The 24,175-nt window shown below is 41.7% G+C and overlaps 1 protein-coding gene and 1 long non-coding RNA gene across 3 annotated transcripts; both read left to right on the top strand.

Annotated features, from left to right (window-relative positions):
• The first annotated feature begins 1,007 nt into the window (after nt 1-1,007).
• On the top strand, nt 1,008-4,874 carry LOC109522151 (uncharacterized). Of its 2 annotated transcripts, none has more exons than XR_002169518.1 (4): nt 1,008-1,252; nt 2,533-2,608; nt 3,697-3,743; nt 4,663-4,874. It is a non-coding gene; the product is annotated as an uncharacterized LOC109522151 (long non-coding RNA). The 2 variants fall into 2 exon arrangements; XR_002169517.1 differs by lacking the exon at nt 4,663-4,874 and adding an exon at nt 3,930-4,436 and having other exon boundaries at nt 1,012-1,252.
• A 16,259-nt stretch (nt 4,875-21,133) lies between these two features.
• Nucleotides 21,134-23,425, top strand: rpl29 (ribosomal protein L29). The gene is made up of 3 exons (XM_019880417.1): nt 21,134-21,243; nt 21,395-21,459; nt 23,232-23,425. The coding sequence occupies exons 1-3, from the start codon at nt 21,207-21,209 to the stop codon at nt 23,364-23,366; spliced, it is 237 nt and encodes a 78-aa protein (XP_019735976.1). The 5' UTR covers nt 21,134-21,206; the 3' UTR covers nt 23,367-23,425.
• Nucleotides 23,426-24,175: the final 750 nt, after the last annotated feature.

Here is a 24,175-nt window from a genome sequence, read left to right as displayed (position 1 = left end):
CACATTTTCAATGAGCATCTGTTCTTGAGGCTATAATCACTCACACTCTTTATTTTTGCCACAGTTCAGCCCGTCCCGCTAAGCGTCACCACTATTCTACTTCTACTTCCTTCCTGTTGCCTTGGCAACGGTCCGGGATATCATCAGACAGATTGGGCTGCGAAAAGTATTTTTATCCCCATCTCGGTCCATCGCTCTGCCTCATGTAGCGACGAAGGGCCGCTGGTGTGTTCGGCAAGTTTTCACACCACATCTGGCTTAGCAAAAAAGTTGCCCCCCCCACCTGCCCCCGAAAAATAGTCAACAAAACAATGAAGAGACTTGCGAAAACATGATTTTTGTCAATAAACTTGCGAATTGATGACTTTTGTTACACCTCGACTTTACCTCAGTGAGCTTCCAATGAATAAACTAAAAGCACGTTTTGCCTTTTCTTTGGCCTTGATTGTTTTTTTTTTTCTTGTGATGTCATCACACTTCACATGTTATGGTCAAGAGTAGAACGGTAAAGAAAATGTTTTAAAATGCTCTCACATTTGTCCCAAAGCGGACCATTCAACACAATATCTGAGGGGATAGCAATGTGTGAATAGAGCACGGGAGCATCAAATAAATGTAAAGTAAGTACTGTCGAGGGTTTTAATAATACGCAGTCGCGCGTGCATCTCTGTCTTGGCTGCTAAGTGAAATATGGTCACCAATATCTTCCCCGCACTTGACGAGTTAAACGTGATTTATTGCGATGTATAGCATAGCCGGAATGAAACTCACGTCCCTGTCGTGGCTGCTCAGTAAAATACGATCACCATTTAGAATTATACTTATGTATTATGTATGTAAGAATAATCTTCCTTGTCCTTAAGGAGTCCATCCATCCATCCACCCATCCATTTTCTGATCGGCTTTTATCCTCACAAGGGTCGCGGGGCGTGCTGGAGCCTACCCCAGCCGTCTTTTGGGCAGTAGGCAGGGTACAGCCTGAATTGGTTGCCAGCCAATCGCAGGGCAACTTAAGGAGTCAAAAGTTAATTTGGGAACTCATGAAAGACTTCCGCTCAGTGAGCATATCAGGTATTATGCCTCTAAATATGTTTTCCTTTTTCCTTTTGCTTCCTATGTACGACGGAGGGGTAACCAGTGATGGCAAAGAGGAAAACTGAGGAAATGTGAGACATGTGACACATTTGATGTCCCTGGCTGCTCGGTACAATATGGCTCCGAGTGTCCATCTTCAAGTTGTAGAACGATCAAGGTCAGTTCCAGTTGTCTTGTTCGCAAATGATTTTGTGGATGATTTTAGAAACACCTCTCTAATGCTCTTCTTCCTTGCCCAAAGCCGTGGAAAGCCTTCTTCCACCTCCGGCCTAAATGTGAGCCAGCTTGCCAACTCTTTGTGCAAAGGCATGCGCTGGGATGCAATCGTGTTACGTAACTCGCCGAGATTCTCCTCAGAGGCGACTTGACACGTACGAATATGAGAATGCATATTAATGCAGATGCTTCCGCTGATTCCAATCTACATTTCAGATGCGTCCCTCTATGTCTCCACTGAATTGTCACGCAGGACGATCGTCCGGTTCCCTCATGTTACATCTTTCCCGCAGCCTCTCGAGATGTGCGTTATAACCCTTTTCAAATGAGTCACCTTGTCGAGGTTTAATGTACAGTAAGGACGACCCTGAGCCCAGTCCTTCACACGAGGCTGTTTATTCATAGAGCTTTTTTTTTTCTTCTTTTTTAAAATAGCTGCTCGGCTGAAGAGAAAGAAGCGTATCGTTGCGTAACTGCCACCCACACTCAGCTCAAATCACCCCCCCCATCCCCCCCAAAAAAGTCATGCAAAATGTAGATGGCTGAAATGCAACCAGGCATCACCATCCAAGTCCGTGCAGGAGAAGGGATCACGATCCAGGCTCTTAACTATCCTTGATACTTTTGAAGAGCTCAAAGGAAAAGACGTCTGTGGCTTTTCTTTCTGTTTTGTGTGGAGGACACGTCCGTGGTGGGCTTACGGTTAACCCTGGTGTTCTACCTCAAAGAGACTTAACCTGAACTAACTTTTCCTTCTTTCACTAATGCTAGAAAAATGTTGAACAACCGCGACCCCTTGGTGGTCTTTTGACTATTACTGCGACGGCCAGGAATGTGGATCACGTGACAAGTCTTTGGAGATGGCTTGAGGAACATCTTGTTTTAATCTATGAGAAACCGAAGAGTGTCTGAGGTCTGGTGAGATTTCAAAATAAGGGCTTGACTGTTGGAGGCCTTCTTGAAGCCTTAGGCCTTGATCATATTTGGTTTCTTTTGGGAGGTTTGGACTTTCGACTTCACTCTCAATGGATGTTTACCTCTCGATGACCATCTCCTCAAGATCCACCCGGTATTTTTGAGACTTCCCCCACCCCGAGAGTGTCCTCAGTCTGTCAAGAGGTCTCCTCCTGGTTGACCCAAAATGTCGAATGCCTTGGAAATGTTCGCTGCAATCTGCAAACTTTGTTGTTTTTGTGGTTAAAAAGAAAAGCAACATGACAGTCACGTGACACCAAGCCCTCAAGTTCAGCTACTCACCAGACAGTCGCCAGGAGAATGAAAGTCACTGACCTCCAAGGTAAGTGAATCCCTCCGCATCACCCGCATTCATACAAGCGAACAGATACTGGACTGGGAGCAGAGTCTAAAAAAAGGGTTTCAATCCCTCCATTTTGGTCTCTAACCAAGCACTCTGATTGCCTTCTCAGATTCGTGAGCAGCCTCTCGAGATGTGCGTTATAACCCTTTTCAAATGAGTCACCTTGTCGAGGTTTAATGTACAGTAAGGACGACCCTGAGCCCAGTCCTTCACACGAGGCTGTTTATTCATAGAGCTTTTTTTTTTTTCTTCTTTTTTAAAATAGCTGCTCGGCTGAAGAGAAAGAAGCGTATCGTTGCGTAACTGCCACCCACACTCAGCTCAAATCACCCCCCCCCATCCCCCCCAAAAAAGTCATGCAAAATGTAGATGGCTGAAATGCAACCAGGCATCACCATCCAAGTCCGTGCAGGAGAAGGGATCACGATCCAGGCTCTTAACTATCCTTGATACTTTTGAAGAGCTCAAAGGAAAAGACGTCTGTGGCTTTTCTTTCTGTTTTGTGTGGAGGACACGTCCGTGGTGGGCTTACGGTTAACCCTGGTGTTCTACCTCAAAGAGACTTAACCTGAACTAACTTTTCCTTCTTTCACTAATGCTAGAAAAATGTTGAACAACCGCGACCCCTTGGTGGTCTTTTGACTATTACTGCGACGGCCAGGAATGTGGATCACGTGACAAGTCTTTGGAGATGGCTTGAGGAACATCTTGTTTTAATCTATGAGAAACCGAAGAGTGTCTGAGGTCTGGTGAGATTTCAAAATAAGGGCTTGACTGTTGGAGGCCTTCTTGAAGCCTTAGGCCTTGATCATATTTGGTTTCTTTTGGGAGGTTTGGACTTTCGACTTCACTCTCAATGGATGTTTACCTCTCGATGACCATCTCCTCAAGATCCACCCGGTATTTTTGAGACTTCCCCCACCCCGAGAGTGTCCTCAGTCTGTCAAGAGGTCTCCTCCTGGTTGACCCAAAATGTCGAATGCCTTGGAAATGTTCGCAGAGTCTAAAAAAAGGGTTTCAATCCCTCCATTTTGGTCTCTAACCAAGCACTCTGATTGCCTTCTCAGATTCGTGAGGACATCCACTGACGTTACAAATGTCACAGCATCATGAGGTTGGTAAATCTCTCAGTCCCACTTCCGTCCGGAAATACCACAGACATCATGTTATGTTTGTAATGTTAACGTAGATGTAGTCTGATTATTTATTTATTTATTTTTAATAAAACCATAATGTTTTATATGCTCAAAATATAAAAAATAATGCAACACCTTACACTCGGCTTTTTTTTTGTTTGCAGCCTCAATGAAATTAGCCTGTGTTGAGGACGTAATACTGTTGTCATGCAAATGAGGCACTGCTCACACCGCCACCCACGATTGCAGGGCCGTTGCTGCGTATGGCTTTTATGATCATGATGTCTCGGAGCACCGCCATACTCTACTGAAGCAAGTATGAGCTTGAAGCTTTGCCCAAGCCCTAACCATAACCACAAAGTTCGCCTTCAACCCAACCTTAACCCCTAATTCCAAATCTCATACTCCTTACCCTCCACTTTATCCGCAATTTTAAGACCAACCGTAACAGGAACTCTAACCCCTAACCTTAACCCCAACCAATATCCCAAAACCCCATAAAGAAAATCAAATGGTGACTTTTATTTTCACTAAGCAAGGCAGTCCTCTCCCACCAAGCAGCCAAATTTCACGTGTCAAATAGGATCCATGTACGTGGTGCATGTAGTGGACACACTGCCAAACACAACTACAACAATGACCACATTCACAGAAAAAAAAAAAAAAAAAAACTCGCGTCGTAATCATTTCCACTTATGTGGAGTCAAACGTAGTGTCGACTGCATGTCAAGGACTTAATTACACGCAACCGAATCAGCAGGGATCATAGCTTGCCATAATCACCAATGTTCTAAGCACATTGACATCTCATTAGCGTGTCACCGGGTGTTCTCATTGAATTCATGCACTAATACTGTGCCTGATTTCTTTTCGTGCTCCTCACTTACCCCTAAATAGCCCCCCACCCCCTACTCCCCCGCAACCTCTGCAACCCTCACCACCGGATGCTTTGCCACTGTCCGTCTCACCTCATTACAGTCCATTATCAACGGGGAGACCACAGATGCAGAATCTGGAATGTCAACAAGCAGGAGATACATGATAGCGTGTGTGAATGTGTTTGTGCGTGTGTGTGCATGCGTGTGTGTGTGTGTGTGTGTGTGTGTGTGTGTGTGTGTGTGTGCGTGTGTGTGTGTGTTTGTGTGTGTGTGTGTGTGCGTGTGTGTGTGTGTGTGTGTGTGTGTGTGTGTGTGTGTGTGTGTGTGTGTGTGTGTGTGTGTGCGTATGTGTGTGTTTGTGTGCCCGTCTGCGTGCACGCTGGTAAACTTAATGAGCAGCAACACATCTACAAATCCCATGGCCAGTCTGTGTCTGTGCTGCTTAATGGCAAATGTATTCCCAGTTTCACAGAGTGGCTAATCTAATATATATATATATATATATATATAATATATATATTAATGATATGTTGGGTGCCAAAACGATTCATGAACGGATCGATTTGAAAGTGAAACGATTCATGTTGGTTCTCCGACTGAGTGGGATTACGATTTGATTTGCGAAGGCTCAGTTAGAGAGGGTATGATGTAAGGACTTTTTTTTTGTTGTCATTTTACATTCATTTGAATGAACTTGTCAGTAATGTAAATGTGCCAATAAAAGACGAGGTTCAAAACGGAAAAAAAATATTTGGTGTCAGAATCGGCGGTGTCACCAGTCGCCAATGAGAAATTCAAATCGTAATGCTGCTACTTGCCGTGTCAAACAAACAGATAATACCCTGGGAATGATGTCTTTCTTTCCCCAAACGCTCACCGAAAGCTCCATCAGCTCGACTTAAACAGAAGCCAAACAGTACAAGTTCTTCATTATCTGTCACTCGCTTCTGCTTTCCCCCCAATTTAACAATTTCTGTGTCATCACATCCCAGCCGTGTTCTTTCTCATGTCCTTATGCAAGCCCATGAGTCCCTGGATACTGTTTTTTTTTTTTCTCCAAATTGCGATATGCTTCTTGTCTACTATTACAACATTTGCCACTTCCTCATCTCTCCCCCGCCGCCAGGATGTTGAGAGAGGCTCAGCTCAGTTTCGACACTAACACCATCAGTGTTCAGATTGGAAAGAAAATATGTGACAGAAAGAGCGAAAAGGCAAACGCTTTTCAACATGAAACCTGACACATAATCCGAGACAGAGTGGTCTTCTGTGGGAAAGTCTCGGCCCGTCCTTGGCCCCCCGAGTGACAGATCCCGTCATTTGATCTCGGGCCGACACATTCCCCTCGTATCAGACGACTCGGATGTCCATGTCCGCTTCCTGAACCTCTCATACACACGCATGAAGAAACTACACACTTAAGGTATTCCTAACAATGTATACCTGTAAATGCCTCCTATGGAGTTAGTAAATGGTAACCACAATAATCTTAGAAATAAAGGCAAGAAAAAAAAAAAAAAGAACAAAATTTGAAATAGGATTACAGATGAAGGGATCCCCTTTTCAGGCTGACCAGGTTGTCATGGATGCCGAGTGAGCAACATTTGTTATCTGATTATATGCTGTTTGTTAAAACAACATGAAAGTTCATTCAATGAAATGAAGCGCGGGGAAGTTTTTCTCCCTGTCAATCAAGGCAGAATCCTCGACGGCAATGCATCCTGAGAAACGGTCTTCCTCAGATCTTGCCTCGATTGATCGCAGCAGAATCCTTCCAGCAGCAGCCGCTCTTCGATCATTGCCACGGAGCCCCACCTCTGAGCAGGAGAGGACGGGGCAGTAGACAGGAGAAGCGGCAGTAAAACAGGCCAAAATCCAAATGTCAGAAGCTGAGGCAGGGCCTAGAATGAGAATGTACAATCCTAACCCTCATCGTAGTCCGAACCCCATCGTGTCACGTCTCGAAATGAATGGGTTGAACACACCCAAATTAACGCGGGACATGAAACTCAGACCGTTTAAAACCTGTGGGGAGTGGATTTGGAATTGCCTGCCTCGAACTGAACTCAACTCCTTCCCCCAAACCAAATACCTATCCTATCTGCCACTGGGAAAAAGATTGAAAGTACACCCAGAGAGCGTTCAATCAAAAACAATGCTTGTGCAATCTGTCGATAGATGCAGACAATTGTTTTGGACAACCCTGAACATGGCGGACACCCGATACCCAAACCATACTCTCCCCTTCTGTCCATGTTTGTTCTCTGGCAGCTGCCTGCCATATCAAGTTGCGGCACCCAACCTGAAAATAGATGATACAGCCATTAGCGTCCAACCTACTCCCCACCGAGCTTCCTGTCAAGCTAACGATAGCCGTCTCATGCTTCACAGCAACCAGACGAGGATGAGTTTGTGGTCCTCAAGTGTGAGCCTCATTGATAGCAAACAAACAAACATTCTTGTGCATTTTTCACACTGTTATTAGGCCACGGATTCCTCAGATCAGCGCCAAATTTCAGCTACGTGGACATTTGTCGTGGCCATTGAGTCACGTATTCTTTCATGGTCATCTAGCATGCAGAGATTACAAAACTGTTTATCATTTTGACCTTTGAGAAATGAGATTTGGGAGTATGGAATACAAGGCGTGTCAATGACTCATCAAGGGAACGGGATGATCCACCCATTGATATGTTAACAAACTATCTGATTTCATGACGTATGAACAAGCAACTCAACCGCGGGAGAAGAATAACATGCTTTTTTTTTTTCCCATTTTCTGACATGTGTCAGGACATTAGTTATATAGGCCACTAAAGTAGGTGAGCCAGGGTCGCCATAGCAATGACCGTTGCTATTCTTGGAATGACAAGCTAGTGTACAGGTATACCATCGCATCACCGTGTACTCATTGCATTAAGGTCAGATAATCACATCTTGCTTGCAATGACATGGTGAAATCGGTCATTGATATGAACGTAAAACACAAAGTTGGGACTATGTACTGTATTTTATTTTTTTGAACCATGCTTTCAGGGACAGCGGTTACTACGGACATCTTATCAGGTTTTCAGGTTATCATTATAGGTGCATGAAAGGGTTAATGTAACTGTGAGGAGAGAGTGTATTAATGTGGATATTCATGAGAAGCTTTTACTTATCAACTGTCATTATTGGCTGAAATATTCATTTTTAACAGGGAGGGCTGACAGTGGATAAGGTTAACAGTGCTGAAATCATTCGCTTTCACGGGGTCTGTCTCAGGCAAATCCAGAGTATGGGGCATTGCCATGACAACCAGGGTGGCGCCTAGGCGGCTACTTCCTGGATTTTTTGCAATTCGTAGCGACTTTTCGTACCCCTTTGGTGACTGTTTTTTTTTTTTTAAAGTGATGAACAACAACCGAGCAATTATTTGTTTTGGGAGTCTTCTGATCCCCTTTAAATTGTCAAGTTTACTACAGTGTTGACATTGTGTCATGGTTTAGGACAAAATTAACCAGCGTCAGCGAGTTCTCTACATGACTGATTTGTAAGAAAAACATGAAAAACGGTGGAGTCTGACTTGTCCGGGTGACTCAAACTCTGCTGTCCATGAAAATGAGGCTCTCGACCCAGTGAGTAGGTGTTCATTGGGCCTATTTCGGGACGGAGTGCCGACAGACAAGCTTGAGTATTTCCTGCCCCCCCCCCCACCACCACCACACACACACACACACACACACACACACACACACACACACACACACACACACACACACACACACATGCATGTACATTTACACACAACATCACGATAAGGTTCTGTCACTATGGCAACTGGGGCACGGTGATAACCACTTGGGTTTGCATGCGTCTGTGTTTGTGTGTGTGACAGCAATGTTGGGATTAACCTCTTTGGATAAGCAGTGGCATCTCCTCGCCGGGAGTCTGAGGGAAAGATAGTGGAGGGGTTTTCACCGCTGGATGCTTTTGATCCCCTGCGTAAAAGATGAAGAGTGGCGGCATCTGCCAGCCTCGCAATCCAGAGTTGACCCCCCGAGGTGAACAAGGCTCCACCAAGTGTTTGTTCCACACCAGGCTTTCCCCTATGTGAAATAAAGTGGAGTTGTGATTGGCTGGTGACCAGTCCAGGTTGTTCACGGCCTCTCTCCCATACTCAGCTGGCAGAGGCTCGAGCTCACTCATGACCCTTTTGAGGACAAGTGTTATGGGAAAGGGATGGAGAGAATAAACTAGAGTAGTGGAATGTGATGTTGCTCCATTAATTCAGACCAATTTTCCTTAGGTTAAATGTACAGACAACAATTTAAGAAACACTTGTATTATGAAGTACCTCAATGAAAATGGAATGCACAGTAAAACTATTCACGCTTTAAATATGGTTGAACAAGAGAGGGTCTATCTATCTATCTATCTAGCTAGCTAACTAGCTAGCTACATACATCCATGTTTGTCTGTGTGTGTACATATACAGTATATGTTTTCTCATATCTTCTTATCTCTTTCCAACCACTGCTGATTTATTTATTTAGCTTATTTTCAACCTGTTAAAGCCATATCTTACTGAGCGGCCGGAAAAAAGATATGCTAAGTACGATTACCTTTTTGGTTTTGCCAATGTTAACATAGAGCGTGACATAAATCGGCGTAATGATCCACTCACTCTTCATTAGTTTAGACCCGGACCATCATCCCGGAATGAACTAGCGGATATGGTTAATGATTCATGGTCGAGGTTCGCTTGTGGTTCTTGGCAGAAGCCCTCAATGATGATGTCATGCTTGAGCGTATCGATCGAACTCATTACCCTCTCTCGCTCTCTCTTTAGTTTCACATCTTTTCGTCAATCTCTCTCTTCCTTCTCCCCCCGTATCTCATCAGAAACCAGATGCCGCTGCTAAAACAATAAAACTGCCATCCAGAGAATCATGAGAATGCATTGTAATCGCACGAATCAATAATTTCCAGTCAGGAGCAACGGAGGTAGCGCTGCTGGATGGTGCAGTGGGAAGACGAGGACTCGGACTTGGATTACATTTAAAGTGCACAAGTGAATCGATCGTTTGTAGAAGCTTTTGGCAGCCTTCAGCTTCTCTCGCGGGATGTGCAGGCTAGCTCTCGCTTCGGCACAAAAACAACAGATTGAGTTTCACGTTCGAAGAGCATTACACACCTCATCAGTTTTTAACACGGTACAAAAAAAAAAAACAGGCAGGGTCCATGTTTTTATATTATGGGACGATCTTTTTTTTGTGTGTGTGTGTTTGCACAGGCTCATCAGCTCTCTGTAATATGCGTCATTTTCAAACTTTTTTCGATTACATATTAGCTGACGTCTTTTAAATGCTAATATTACTGATACATGTTAAATTAGGGGCGGGGCGGTGGTCGACTGGTTGGCACGTCCGCCTCATAGTGCAGATGTGAAGGGTTCGATTTCAGCTCCGGCCTTCCTCTGGGGAGTTTCCATGTTCTCCCCATGCCTGCGCGGGTTTTCTCCGGGTACTCCGTTTTCCTCCCCGATTCAAAAACATGCATGACAGGTTAATGGAACACTCTAAAGTATCCCAACATGAGAGTGTGAATGGTTGTTCGTCTTATGTGTGCCCTGGGATTGGCTGGCAACCAATTCAGGGTGTGCCCCGTCGACACACCTCTGTTCAAATGGCGTTTTTTTTTTAAGAAACCAAAATAAATAATTGCACAACTTCTGTGGATAATGTGACCTACAACTGCTATTACTCAATAGATGTTATTTTATTCATTTATTTAATTATTATGTTGTTGAGAGGGGAAGTAGCACCATGCTGTGGGGCTGTTTTGTCCACCTGGAGCTAGGACCTTAGACGAGTTGGAAGGAATTATGAACAGTTCGGAATAGCAGTCGGCGTTCACAGAAAAGGGATTCAAATATAATGAAAAGTTTACTTGAACAGCCGAAATGTATTCGGGGTTAATAAGAGGCATATTAAATGGTGACAGGTGTGTTGCCGACTCCCATTTGATAAGAGCGGTTAATTCCAAGTGCCGCCTCATCCCAGTTATGAGGATGTGCATACTTGTGCAACCACATTATTGCAGTTTATTTTTACATCCCCTCTCGAAAAAAATTGAAAATGAATATTGAGTTGTACGGATTATAGGTAATATTCATGATGTTAAAACGTTTTTAAATTATTTACAATACATTCGTCTCTTTTTTTTTTTTTTTATATATAACTCCAAAACCTGGCATTTGAAAAAGGGTGTGTAGACTTTTTCTATTATCCACTGTAAATATGCACCGAATGTGATGGCTGCTCTTGCCAGAAAAAAAAAAGAGATTCATGATAACCACCACCTTGTGCAATAGAAATAACAATAACAACATATCCACAGTCAAAAAGGTCAGTCACTCCTGCGCAACTAACAGGATGTGTCATGATTATGTCATCACTCCACTCGACACTTATTCTCGATAACCACCGCTGTTAGAGAAATCACCAGAATATTATGCCCGTTCACATCTAATAGAGCCCTCCATCTTTTTGCTCAGAAGTTGTTGTTATTCATTCATAAGAGAAATGTAGGACTGTAATGGTCCTTGGCTTTGGCTCCCTCTATACACAATTTTCTCACTCACTTCTAGGCCCCTCCCAGCCCTGTGTGGCTTTTACTTGAATGGTATATGAAGCAGAAGAGGCTGAATGAGAGGAGAGATTAGCCAACACTGACTGCTTCCCTTCTGAAGACACACACACACGCACACACGCACGCGTGCACATCCGTATCTCTAGTACAGAGTTCTCCGTGAGAAGGGATCTGAGGGAGTATTAATTCCACTATAACACACACACACACACACACACACTCACACGCGCGCGCGCGCACACACGCAAACACGTACACACATGGAGACGTCTGCGATTCATTCATTAATGGAGCCACATATTGCACATCTCACATCACTCTGGCCTTCGCTCCCGCTAGCGTGCGGAGTGTGTTCCCCACCGTGTGTCACGTGACACAATCCACTACATACTGCGGCGTGCACGTTGATGTGTGCGTGCGCATGTGTGTTTTTGTGTGCATATGTGTGTGTGTGTGCGTGCGTGCGTGTCACCATCAAGCATGTTGGCGCTCACTCTCACACAAAAAGGAGATGCATTAGCCAGCACATGAATGCGTGCGTAATTGTGTTCCGTGCATCACTTTCTGTTCCCGGCCCGCCGTCGCTTCTGAGCCCCGCCCCTCCTCTCGCGTGGATCACATGGCCTCTGCAGAGGAGAACACGAGGCAGCAGCAGCCGCGCAGGGAATGAAGGAAAAAAACAAAACAAAACGGGAGAAAAAAAAAAAAAGATCAAAATCTTCAGGAGTTTGCGATGAGTTCACAACCACGCACATAGAAATTAGTACCAAAAAATGTTTTCTGAATGAACTGTGCGCCTGTAAGCTTCCTGTTTACACTTTAAAATATCGCATTTTTGATCGAGCTTGTCCTCATTGAGGTCAGAGGTGAGCTAGAGCTTATCCTAGCAGACTTTGGGCAAGAGGAGGCGTCCACCCTGGACTGGTTAGCAGCACATCATGAGCCACATATACACAACCAAGTATTCCTACCATGGATGTAAATTTGGTGGAAAAAATAAACAAATTTCTAGTTGTAGCCAAACTAGCTGGCAATTGTAGAGGTCACTATGGTGCATAAGTAGAAACGTTGCCGTTGTAGCATTGTCATGATTCGGTTTGGGACCAACAGGTGGCACTGTAGGGCTTCCCCTGCAGCTGCACACCTGTTGGTCATTAGGTAATTAGTGCCTTTAAAAGGACTCCCAGCCCGAGCAATCATGGTCGGGTCATTGTTGCTTTGTGCTACTGTCATGTTTGTTTGTTGCTTTTTTGCTACTGTCATGTTTGTTTGTTGCTGTTTGCTGTCATGTTTGTTTCAGTCAGGTTTTGGTCATTGTTATGTTTTATCTTCGGTTATGGGTTTTGTTTGATACTTTGAACTTTGTTTGTTTTGGATTTAGTTTTCTGAGTTTTAATACAATCGTTCAAGTACACCCTGCTCCTCCCTCCAGCCTGTTTTTTGGGGTCCGCCACCACCTCGCATACGTGACAAGCATGCAGACTTGTCGAAAATAAATGTGTAGTAGTCGCAAAAATTAGATGTCGTTGTTCGAAAATTAACTTGCAGTTGTAGAAAAGAATGAACGATTGTCATATTTTCGCAAGCATCAGCACTCCTTGTGACTCCTGGCGGCTATTTCCACGATGACAAGTTCTGTTTTCTTTAACTACAAGTTATTTTTGCAACAACTACAAATTCATTTGAAACACGTTACTTTTGCACCAAATTGACCTCTCCAACAAGTTCATTTTTGCTACAACTAAACATGTGTCTTTTACAGGTACAAGTTACTTTAGCACGAGATTTACCGCCGTATAAAATACGGCACTCACATTCACATATGTGGACACTTGTGTAAAATTTAGACTTTTTAATCAACCCAACAAGCATTTCTTGTGAATGTGGGAGAACAAGCAAGGCTGTGGCTGAAATTCAAACTCTCAACTTCGGAATTGCTAATCTTCAAGTGAATTGTCAAATTTGTTTCGTTGATGGCCACCAAAATGCAATATCACAAACAGTAATTCCTCACCAAATAATTCATATTCTAAAATTGTCCCAACTTAAATAGCTGCCCTCCTCCTCCCAAAATAAAATACAAGTTGTGTTTTTTTTTAACAGTTTAGTGGTTAGCGTTGGTGTCTCACAGTCAGAAGATCTGGGTTTGAATCTCCATTGTATCCCTCTCTGAGTATGTTTTGGCTTCTCCACTTCCCTTCTATGTTTCCGACTTCATTTCATCCTTCGGTTTGAATGTGAGTGTGAATGGGCTGGCGACCAGTCTAGGGTGTCGCTCTTTCTCTTGCCCACCTAAACGCAGCTTGGTCTCCACCACACCCGCAACTGTACTGAAGAAAAGCGCCAGAGAAAACGAGTGGATGTGAAGTCTGATAAGGTGTGACTGCTCAAGTAAAAACTAGAACCCCTCGATGGACGAGTCGAGAGAATTTACTCCTTTTACAGTTTCACATGCCTATTCGGTTCGTCAAAGTCCCAAATTCAGGATTATTGTTGGTTTCTGCGCTGCACCGCATTCAATTTTCCTGCACGTTTCTTCCTCACACATATTGTTTCTCAAGCCGACCCGTCACACGATTGATTCATGGTATTCTCTGCATGGCAGGCCGGGGATGAAAGCGTCATACTGAGCCATCGGCTCGTCTTTTCCACCCGGTGTTTCATCAACACCTTCTTCAAGCAGCATCTAGTGCAGTGTGTGTGATTAATAACATGTATGTAGACAGAGAGAGAGAAAGAGAGAGAGAGATAGGGAAAGGGGGACAAAGAAAGAGAGATCTACTTTTTTTTTTAATTCACCACCGAGCAGGCAACAGACGGTTCCTGGCTGTAAATAGCACTCTCGACTGTACGTCCGTGCAAGATAATTACATGCGCGCCGACAGCACACACTCGAGGGGATACAGTGAAAGGAAAGGCCACGCTAACACTATGCCGCTGTACGATGTTTCGAACAAACTACCTGTACTTTATTATCCTTGCTTCACGTCGCTGATGGTGTTGTGGTACACATGCCGGACTTGTGTGCGGGCAGTGTGGCATTTGGTTCCCACTCAGTGACGGTGTGAGTGTGGGTATGAAGTAGTACAGTTTTTGTTGTCATTGTTTTTTCTTGTAAGATTACAGCTAGTGTAAAATGACAGTTTATTTTTGTAAACTTATGACATTTACTGAGAGGAATTCTACTTTATTGCTTTATAAAATGTTTACTTTGTTGTAAAATGACCATTTTATTTTGGTAAAACGATAACATTTTCTCCAAACTTGAACTCCGCTGTTGAAAAATTTTTTTTTCTTGGAAAATTACAACTCTATTGATGTAAAAATGCAATTTCTAATTTCTGCTGAAATAATGAAATTTTTCTGCAAAAATGTACTTTTATTGTTGTATTTTTTTGTAAAATTAAAAGTTTTTTTCTCATGAAAATGATTGATGATTTAGTTTTTGTAGGATTAAATGTCTTTCCTTTTGGTTGTAAAATTATGACCTTTTCTTCTAAAAATATGACTTTTTTTTTGGTAAATTCACACATTTTTCTCGTCATAACCTTCCTTTTAGGTAATGACTTCTCTGGCAAAAACTTCAAGTGTATCTTTTTCTTTGTAATATGTACATGGGCCTCTTACGTTTTGTTTTCGACAGTTCTTTGACTTGAAACTGTTTTCTCTTAATGTTCTGATAATATATTCTGGGCCTGTAAAATTATGACTTTCCCACAATCTCATTCTCAGACAAATTATACTGTCAACCGTTCCTCAAAAAGGTCAGATTTGTTTCTTGGGAAATTGGGAATTTATTCTGAATTTTTTTTTTCCCGCTTAATATTACAAACAATATCTTCTGAAAGTACAGTACTGCATTATTCTTCATATCAACATTGTTTGTATTTTTTCTGAAAAAAATATAGTCAAACAGCTTGTGTAACGGGGGTTTAAAAATACTTAGCGAAGTGGCAAGTTGAAGCCAGAGTGTGCTTGTGCGTGGGTGTCCTGTGAAAACTTATTACTGTGTATCCCGTGTCATAAATGTTTCGGCGCAGCAGGGAATCGTTGTACTACAATTTGGGATACCTTGGTAGTGTTGACATGCTGTTGTTTTCTCTTTTGCTATACATTATTCTGATCCATCCATTATCCGAGCTGCTTATCCTCATGAGAGTCGCGCCCATGCTGGAGCTTATCCCAGCCGTCTTCGGGCAGTAAAATTATTTCACAATCACAACAGTGATTAGTTGAGTTACAACTTGAACGAACAGAAATTTGTCGTCCCCTCCACTTTATGTCGCAAAACCACTTTCTTCAAAATACATCACAAAAACATTCCAAATTTTGTCATAAAAACAAACAAAAAAAAATCACAAAAGCAAATTTTGTTGCCTCCAGAATGCTATATTTGTCACCCCCTAAAAAACACTATATTGCGCCACAAAAAAAAAAAAGCTATACAATATTTTGTCACAAAAATCATAACGTTTCGCCTTAAATTTCGAAGCTGTGCTAGCATTATGGGATATACTTTCTATATAAGTTCTATGAAATGGCGCATCTAAAACAATAGATTATTTTTTTTCCTCAAAGTTGAAAAATAGCCGAAATAACTGCGATTCTGAGAACATTTGCAAAATAATAAGTATTGTAGCAATTTGCTTTTTTATGAATGTTTAGCACCTTGGCAGGAGAGAAATGTTGCAATAAATTGCTCTCCACATTCCCTCCAGTTCACTTATATAACGTCATTGATATACTTTCTTTTCATTTTTGCATCTTGCCGCCTGTGTGCTTTGCCGCTCAGTTTCCATTCATCTGGAAGCATAAAAAAAAAAAGAACCATCAAGATAAATAGAGGACCACAAAGAGCAGTAGGCGGCCCATGTGCAGGGACGCAGCTCTCTGATTGGTCGGCACGAGGGGATGAATGAGAGGATTTGAAAGAAGGCCACATGCCACAGCGTGTGGAGCTATGGAAGGCACCACTGAAAGCACGGAAGGGAGAGAGGAGGAATTGTTCATTTCTCTCACTTTCCGCTCGCATCAGCGACACTCAGACTAACCCTTGAACCCATCAATCACCTTTACCGAACACAACCACTCCTGACACCTCCAGCTTGCCTTGATCTGCACCCACCGCTAGCTACTTTTTGACCTGACACATTTGCATACGCCGCCGCCAAGATTCATCGGTTGAACTGCATTACAGGTCAACCAATCAGCTGGTTGATACCGCCCGTGACCTCGTTAATGGGAAACGTTGTCAATTGTTGATTCATTGATGAGAGTTTTCATCGTGGCATCATGGAATTTCAGTTAAATTCCATGACACGCCATAAAACATTTAGCTCCTATTAACTCAACTTCAATGTTGCACGTCACTTCTCTACTGGTCACAATTTTCAAATATTTTGTTACAATTGGTTTTTTTTTGGGAGGGGGCTGTTGCCAGACTTTTGCCAAATTTTTACTATTTGCCACAAAAACGCAAAATTTCACCACAAAAAAAATATTTTTCCCACATGAACAATTGTGTGACAGACCTTATATTTTGTGGCAAAACACTGTATATTGTAACAAAAACATTAATATGTCACCAAAAAAGCCATATTTCCTCCTCACCAAATCAGCATGTTTTGTCACAAAAAGCCAAAAGTCTCATGTTATGTTTTGTCACAAAACGTTTTATCGTTCCATAACACTATTTTATAAAAGAAAATCTCCATTTAGTCATATATATGCTATATTTCATCACAAAATGCAATATTTTGTCACAAAAACATTGTCACAAAAATGCTACTTTTTTCACCATATCAACATGTTTTGTCACATTATGTTTTGTTATATTTTGTGACAAAGCACAATAGTTTGCCGAAACAACACTAATTGTAGTTTTGACTAAATTTTGTCGTAAAAATTCTAGATTGCATCACAAAAGGCTGTACTGTATTTTGTCAAAACAAAATTCTCACAAAAATACTATAAAAAATAAAATAAAAACACGTCATATATTTTGTGACAAGACACTACAGTACTTTGTAAGAAAAAGTTCATTACATCACAAACAAAATGCTATTTTTTTTGTGACAAAAATCAACATCTTTTGCCACAAAAACACTATCTTCCCCAAAAAAGTTATATTCTGTCACATCATATTTTCTCACCAAAAATAAAACAACAACAAAAAGAAGAAGAAGAACGCAATGTTAGAAAATAACAAATGCATCACTACTTAAGTGTTTCTGGGGGGCCCACAACAATCACTAGGTTGTACTTTATTTTGGTGTGAAAGCATAAAGCTGCCTCTTTCACAGCTGTGGTTGCAGCTATATTTGAAATAGAGAGCTTGTCACAGTGTCAGCGTGTGCAGAGAGCACACTCTCATTATTGGAGAGAAACATGGAGGACTCAACCAATTTATTCCCCGTTGGCTTCGGGGTACCTGGCCTCTTCTCTCCTCACTAATAATACCTTCTCCCGCTTCCTACTCCTCAAACTGTCTGTGTTGAAAGCATTTTCTTCTATTGAATTCATGCCAATAATTGAGCAATTGAGTCTGTTTGGATTTCTGTGTCGTAGCATTTTAAAAGAAACACCACATGAAATAGACACTGTGTTGCAAGAATAATGAGCACAGGAGGAAGGTGATTGTCGTCATGCCGGTGTGCCAGTTACACAAAAGTATTCATTATTTTTTTTTGTGCTGAACGCTATACAATTGTGTGCAACAGGTGGATTTGAAAATGAAAAGTCAACACGGTGTCGGACTGCAATTAAAATGTGTGTTTTGTGTTTCATTTTACACATTTAAGGACTGCTCATGTATTTTATATTTTTGGAAAAAAAATTAATTGCATGGAAACAGCTCTGAGAATTCCAAGAAAAAAAAAATCGTTGTTTTACGATGAAATTGTCATTTTATCCAGAAAATATTGCAGTATTAACTTGGAAAAAAAGTTGTATCCAGAAAAAAAAAAATTAAAGTCGGATTTTTACAAGATGAAATTTCACTACTTCATATAATTTCACTAGAAAAATTTGACATATTACAGGTGAAAACTGTACTGGAAAAAAAAAAAGAAGTTGCAGCATTTCAAGGAAACCCCTTTTTAGTTGATGATTTCTTCTTCTATTCCTTCTCTGATACACCAAACCCAAACACACGCCCTCTGGAGGCACTTAATGGTGACGACACCCGCAAAATCAATTTGATCTTCGTTTTGAAATGGGGACAGTGGAGGCAATAATGGTCGAGCGTAATAAACACAAACTGGAGATGTGCACGGCGGCAACTCGTGTGAATCTAAATGTTGAATAATAGAGCGAGCGGTGTCTAGACGGCGTACGAGGAGGCCTTCATATTCGGTAATTGAATTAGTCGTCGCTTTGGGATTACGCTGCATGTGTGTATGTGTGCTGAGATCATTTAATTGAGAACAGCGTGTTCAATTGCAGGGAATAAATCTGAATTTAGCAGAGATATGCAACCGCCGCACATTGGAAATCATAAGTTGTCATTTTTCTCTGGCCTGTTCTTCACTCACGGGGTCATGGGAACAGTTTCAGGAGGAGAACATTGTCAGGAGTAATACATGCGAGCCAAATGGATGGATGGGTGGATGGATGGATGGATGGAGCGAGCGTGTGTAGTGCAGTGCAGTGCAGTGCTGCAGAATATGAGCATGAGCGGCAAGCTCAGATGATCAAAGCAGCGGGGGCTCTAAATATAGGATGCGGCTGCACAATTTCTTCTGCTTGAGCTGGGATTCACCCATCCTCAGCCAAGGATGCGGAGAAGGAAAGACAAGGATTCTTGTGTGTATGCTACTTTAATACTCAATAATCAGCACATTTGCACTTGCTTCAGACCACACACACACACACACACACACACACACACACACACACACACACACACATATATATATATATATATATATATATATATACACATTTATTGTGATGCAGGGGCTAAAGGCTGAGATAATAATATGAATATATTTTAGACTATCAAATAAAATGCTGGAGGACCTTACCTGGGGCTACTCGCATTTCTGATGGGGCTGTCGCGACATCCCTGCCCACGGGCCTGATGTAAATGTAGCCCACCATTGATGGGACATTGTGAATTTTGAGGAATCGTTTGAAAATGCATATACAGTACTTGCAAGCAAACATACATGAAGCAACAAGAATGTTTATGCAACGCAAAAAAAAAGTCATAAAACAACGATTGTTCATAAACCGAGGTTGGAATGTTAAAAAAAATGTTTGTGCACACTGACTATTGCTTGTTGTGTGAGTACCTCGGCCACGAGGTGGCAGAATACTACATCCATCCATCCATCCATCCATTTTCTAATCCGCTTTATCCTCACAAGGGTCGCTGGCATGCTGGAGCATATCCCAGCTGTCTTCGGGCAGTAGGCAGGGTACACTCTGGTTGCCAGCCAATCGCAGGGCACACATAAACGAACAGCTATTCACTCTCACAATCACACCTTGGGATAATTTAGAGTATTCCATTCAGCTGCCAATTTGGGAGGAAACTGGAGTACCCGGGGAAAACCCACGCAGGCACAGGGGAACACGCAAACTCACACAGAGGAAGGCTGCAGCCAGGATTGAACCCTGCACCTCTTCACTGTGAGGTGGACATGCTAACTCAGTATAATACAGACCTATGGATATACTACACGACTCATCAATTCATATGAACCGAAATTACAAAATTCTTGAATTGAATTATGAAATTATGTTAGCTAATTTCTTTTAAAATTGGGGTCTCAGCTTAATTTTAACCAAAGTACATTTTTATTTTTTTAAATACCTTACATCATTTTTTTTGGGGGGGGTCAGTTTACTTTTGGATTGAATTACTTTTTTCTCCATTATTTTCTTTATTTTGGGGTTTCCATTTCGTTTTAAATTAGAATAAAGGATCGATTTTCTTTGTTGTTGGAATATTTCTTGCAAATGAGATGCTCACTTTTGATTATTGGGGCTTGTGATGGTGAGCTAATGTTTTAATGTTCTGAATGTGTAATCTTTTGTAGTAACCAGCATGCCTGGAATGGCTCTCAGTATGATGCCTTGCAGTTCTATACCACAACATTGTACTACACATGTACCGGATAAGAAAAGATTGTTACAAATTAAAATAAAATGAAATTATGAAACTCGGGGAAAATAAACCATTGCAATAACATTTTATTTAAATTAAATTTAAATGTATGCTTTCGTGTTTTTTAAAATCATACCTATGACGTACTGCAAAGTATTATGTCTTCTAATATTATACATTTGCTTCAAAAAGCATTAATGGAGGCGCGGATGAGCCTTGACATGATTAACATGAGCACAGGAGGACATCTAGTGGTCTGTCGTGAACATTGACTTCGCTGACCCAACAACAGGGGGCAGTATTATAATTTAGCCCCAATTCGCCGCCAATTTATTTACTTCCGCAGTCGACTTCTTTCTCTTCCGGTTGTCGTCTGTTCGGAAAGTAGGTATCCAGCCTCTCTCCCGAAAATGTACAATTTAAATCTCCATCAATCTCCGTGTGCTTGCAGTATCTGTACACTAACAGTGACTGTGTTTGACAAAACACGTTATAAAGCACACGCGCGATGCACTATTTCATTCATACGATTCCTTTTTAAAAGGATAAATTCCTGTGAAGTTGTATTCCTTCGCTGAGCATTAGCTAGCTTCAAAATGAGCTGGTGACAATATGCCGTACGTAATCTATGAAGTTTTTAAATTAACGCCGTGCGCTTTTCTGCTAACTTGCTCTCGGTGTCAAATACCAACTTTCAAGTTGTCTTTGGTCAGGCCATATAGCTCAACTTAGTAACGCAGATGTGGCCAATAAATGTAGCCTTACTGGCATTGTTTAACTCTTACTTTTTATTTTATTTTAGGTAAACTACAGTCACAATGGCAAAGTCGAAGAACCACACGACACATAACCAGTGTAAGTATTTACTCATTCACCCGTAGCCTTCGCAGATAACATGCTTTTTTGTACATAGAGGTTATACGAGAGTCCCTGTATTTTCCCACAAACTATAACTCCAGTTGTTACATTTGTAATTTACTTTTCATGCCCTATTCTTGCCCCTTAGCTCGTAAAGCCCATAGGAATGGCATCAAGAAGCCCAGATCCCATCGCTATGAGTCCCTGAAGGGGGTATGTACTCTGCCACGATGTCAAAAAGATATACACGAGACAGCATAAGAGAGAAACGGCGCTTGCTGTGGCAATCTTTCAGGGCTGGGTCTACGGTATTTTCATTACCATACGGCACACCGTATTAAAAGGCATCGTGTCAGTTGCTGCTGCTTTTTCTGTATTTAACACAGTCTCGTTGCCCTGCCGGCTTTTGCCAATCCATTCACAAATTGTGGTGTAACTCGCCCGGTGCTGCCTCACTGTCTTAGTAAATTTGTGTTCGCCATTTTGTTATATTTCAAAATGCAAAGTATGTTTGTCCCTCATCCCTTGCTGTAGCCCAAGCGGGTATGTAGGAATGTGGGTACTGGTTGAGAGAACAGTCGTAATGGGAGCCAAGTGAGGCCAACAGAGCGGCAGAATAAAGGATTAAAATCTCCCAAGAAATCCTCTTGATTTAACGTAACATAGAACATTACACGTTTTGCTGCAGTTACGGCTATCTTTTCCTTGAAATCCACTGGAGGTTGCTGTGCCATGGTTGTCCTTGCCCGTGTGGATAGATGGTGCCGTTTCATAAAATGAAAGCACCAAGCACCATTGATTAGTTGATCTTGAATTCTCTCGTGCATACCCAAAGCGACCCGCATTATTAGGCGCCACGTCCATTTTGGAGAAAATTTCAGACTTTTAAGTGTGCCTTTTGGTTGTGAAAATACAGTACATGCATGCAACATATTGGCTGTTTCAAAGTGGCACGATGAGGACATGCACCACCATGGAAATGGGTATTTCCACATTGCAGTTAGGCCTCTTCCAAATCTGGAGACCATAAGCTTATTGGCGGTTTTCCTGTGATACCACACACCACAATGTTGGAGGACCACGCATTTTGTTTGGTTCCAAGAGTGTTTAAATCGGGAAGCTTGCCGATCTCAGCTGCCAATTTGGAAGACAAACGCTGATCATGTGAACAATAACCTGTTGGATATGAATTCAGTGTGAACGCACAGATTTGAAATGCAAAGGTATTTAGACAGGGCACAAGTTATCATTTGTAATACACTCACCTTTTCTGGTTCATACAAATATGATCATAACAGCAACATTATAATAAACATGGACATATGTCACATTTGTCATGACATGATGTGCATTCAACTACAGTCAGACATTTAAAATTCAAACAGAAAAAAGTCCATCAGTGCATTAAACATTAATAGATACAAATATGTAAATAATATGGGCTTTCTATCAATCAATGAAAGCTGACAAGAAGAATGATGTGGGTGAAATGGCTTTTGTTTTTTACTTAATTGCAATCAATGGTGAATCTAGTCCCTTATGTTACCCTACCTGATCATATCAAGTAGCAAGTACAACTTTATTGTCAAATGTGCCTTATGTGTAACATATAGCACAGATGAAATTTCCTCCCTCTTAAACAGACAACAAGGGGAGCCAATCACAAGGCTTCCATTTTTTGAACTACGGTTGAGATGTCAAATGCGAAATATTCTCTGGCATTTTATACTCCCCAAAGGCTTAAATAATAAACATATTTTAGTGGCAATAAGACTTTAAGTCATGGATATGAATACAAATCTGGTAGTATGTAAAAAATTAACTATTGAACTAATAAATAAAACTGAATTTGAAGTTGTTTACCTGTCAGCTATTGTTTCACTACTTTTGCTATATTTTTAAGTTTTTGCTGAGGTATAGTTGACTTTTTTGACTTCTTTTAATTGAAGTAGTTTTTCTGAAGAGTTTTGTTTCTATGTTTGCAGGTAGACCCCAAGTTCCTGAGGAACATGCGCTTTGCCAAGAAGCACAACAAAAAGGGCTTGAAGGCGGCGAGGAAGGCCGCAGCCGCCACTCAGAACGCAGCCGCCACTCAGAACGCAGCCGTCGCTCCGAAATGATCTGTTTGCTCGTCACCCTTCGTGTTACCATCGCAATAAAGCAATGCTTTAAACAAACACTCTTCCTTTGTGTGATTTCTCTTTTGCACTCGATGTCAAAAGCTCAGGCTGTCAATGGAAGGTTTAAATGAAGGGATGGGAAAACAACATTGCTAATGAAGGGCTGATAACAAGCTGCAGTAAATCTGTTGCATGTTAAAGACTGACTTGTATGGCATTATGAAAAAAAACGACAGGCATGAAAGAGGGCTGTTGTAGTTGTTTGACTGAAACTCGTTTAACATGTCTAGCAAGAATGATTACTTAAAGTACACCGAAGAAAAAAATTACTGAAATGCTTCTTTTCGTATGAACAAAGTTAACATGGTGAGTAGTTCAATGGACTCAGGAATATCGAGGGCTTTTCCTACTTTCATGGTCCTCGAAATTTAGAATACAATGCATCCTGATTTATATAGCGTTTTCAAAACAGCTGCAGCTGTAACAAAGCGCTTTACAAAACAGTTAACATAAAATAAACACAACATAGAAACACGGACAGTCGTGCATTCTTAACCACTTTTCCTCATACGCTTTGTTTGAAGCAGTTCTAGATGAAAGGAGAGAATCAAAGTGTCCTTTCACCAGCGGATTCATGCATCAAAACAACCACAACGCTGCATATGGATATAGGCCAGACCACTGAATAATCGCGCTGATTTGTGAGCGTCCTAATGTGAACATTGAGATTTCTATACTGTCTGACGCTGACGGTACTTTCTGAGCAAATTCCGACTTCCCTTGAGTACCTTGAACATTACATCAGGTCC

Source organism: Hippocampus comes, unplaced genomic scaffold, assembly GCF_001891065.2.
Source record: "Hippocampus comes isolate QL1 unplaced genomic scaffold, H_comes_QL1_v1.1 scaffold68, whole genome shotgun sequence".
NCBI lineage: Eukaryota > Metazoa > Chordata > Actinopteri > Syngnathiformes > Syngnathidae > Hippocampus > Hippocampus comes.
Note: the sequence above shows the minus strand (reverse complement) of the source record. Positions and strands in the feature narration are given on the sequence as shown.

Excerpts from the sequence above, each read along its gene's own strand:
- rpl29 (XM_019880417.1), top strand. The coding sequence starts at position 21,207 with ATGGCAAAGTCGAAGAACCACACGACACATAACCAGT. Across the intron at positions 21,244-21,394 it reads CCACACGACACATAACCAGT|CTCGTAAAGCCCATAGGAAT; the intron begins GTAAGTATTTAC and ends CTTGCCCCTTAG. Across the intron at positions 21,460-23,231 it reads GCTATGAGTCCCTGAAGGGG|GTAGACCCCAAGTTCCTGAG; the intron begins GTATGTACTCTG and ends CTATGTTTGCAG.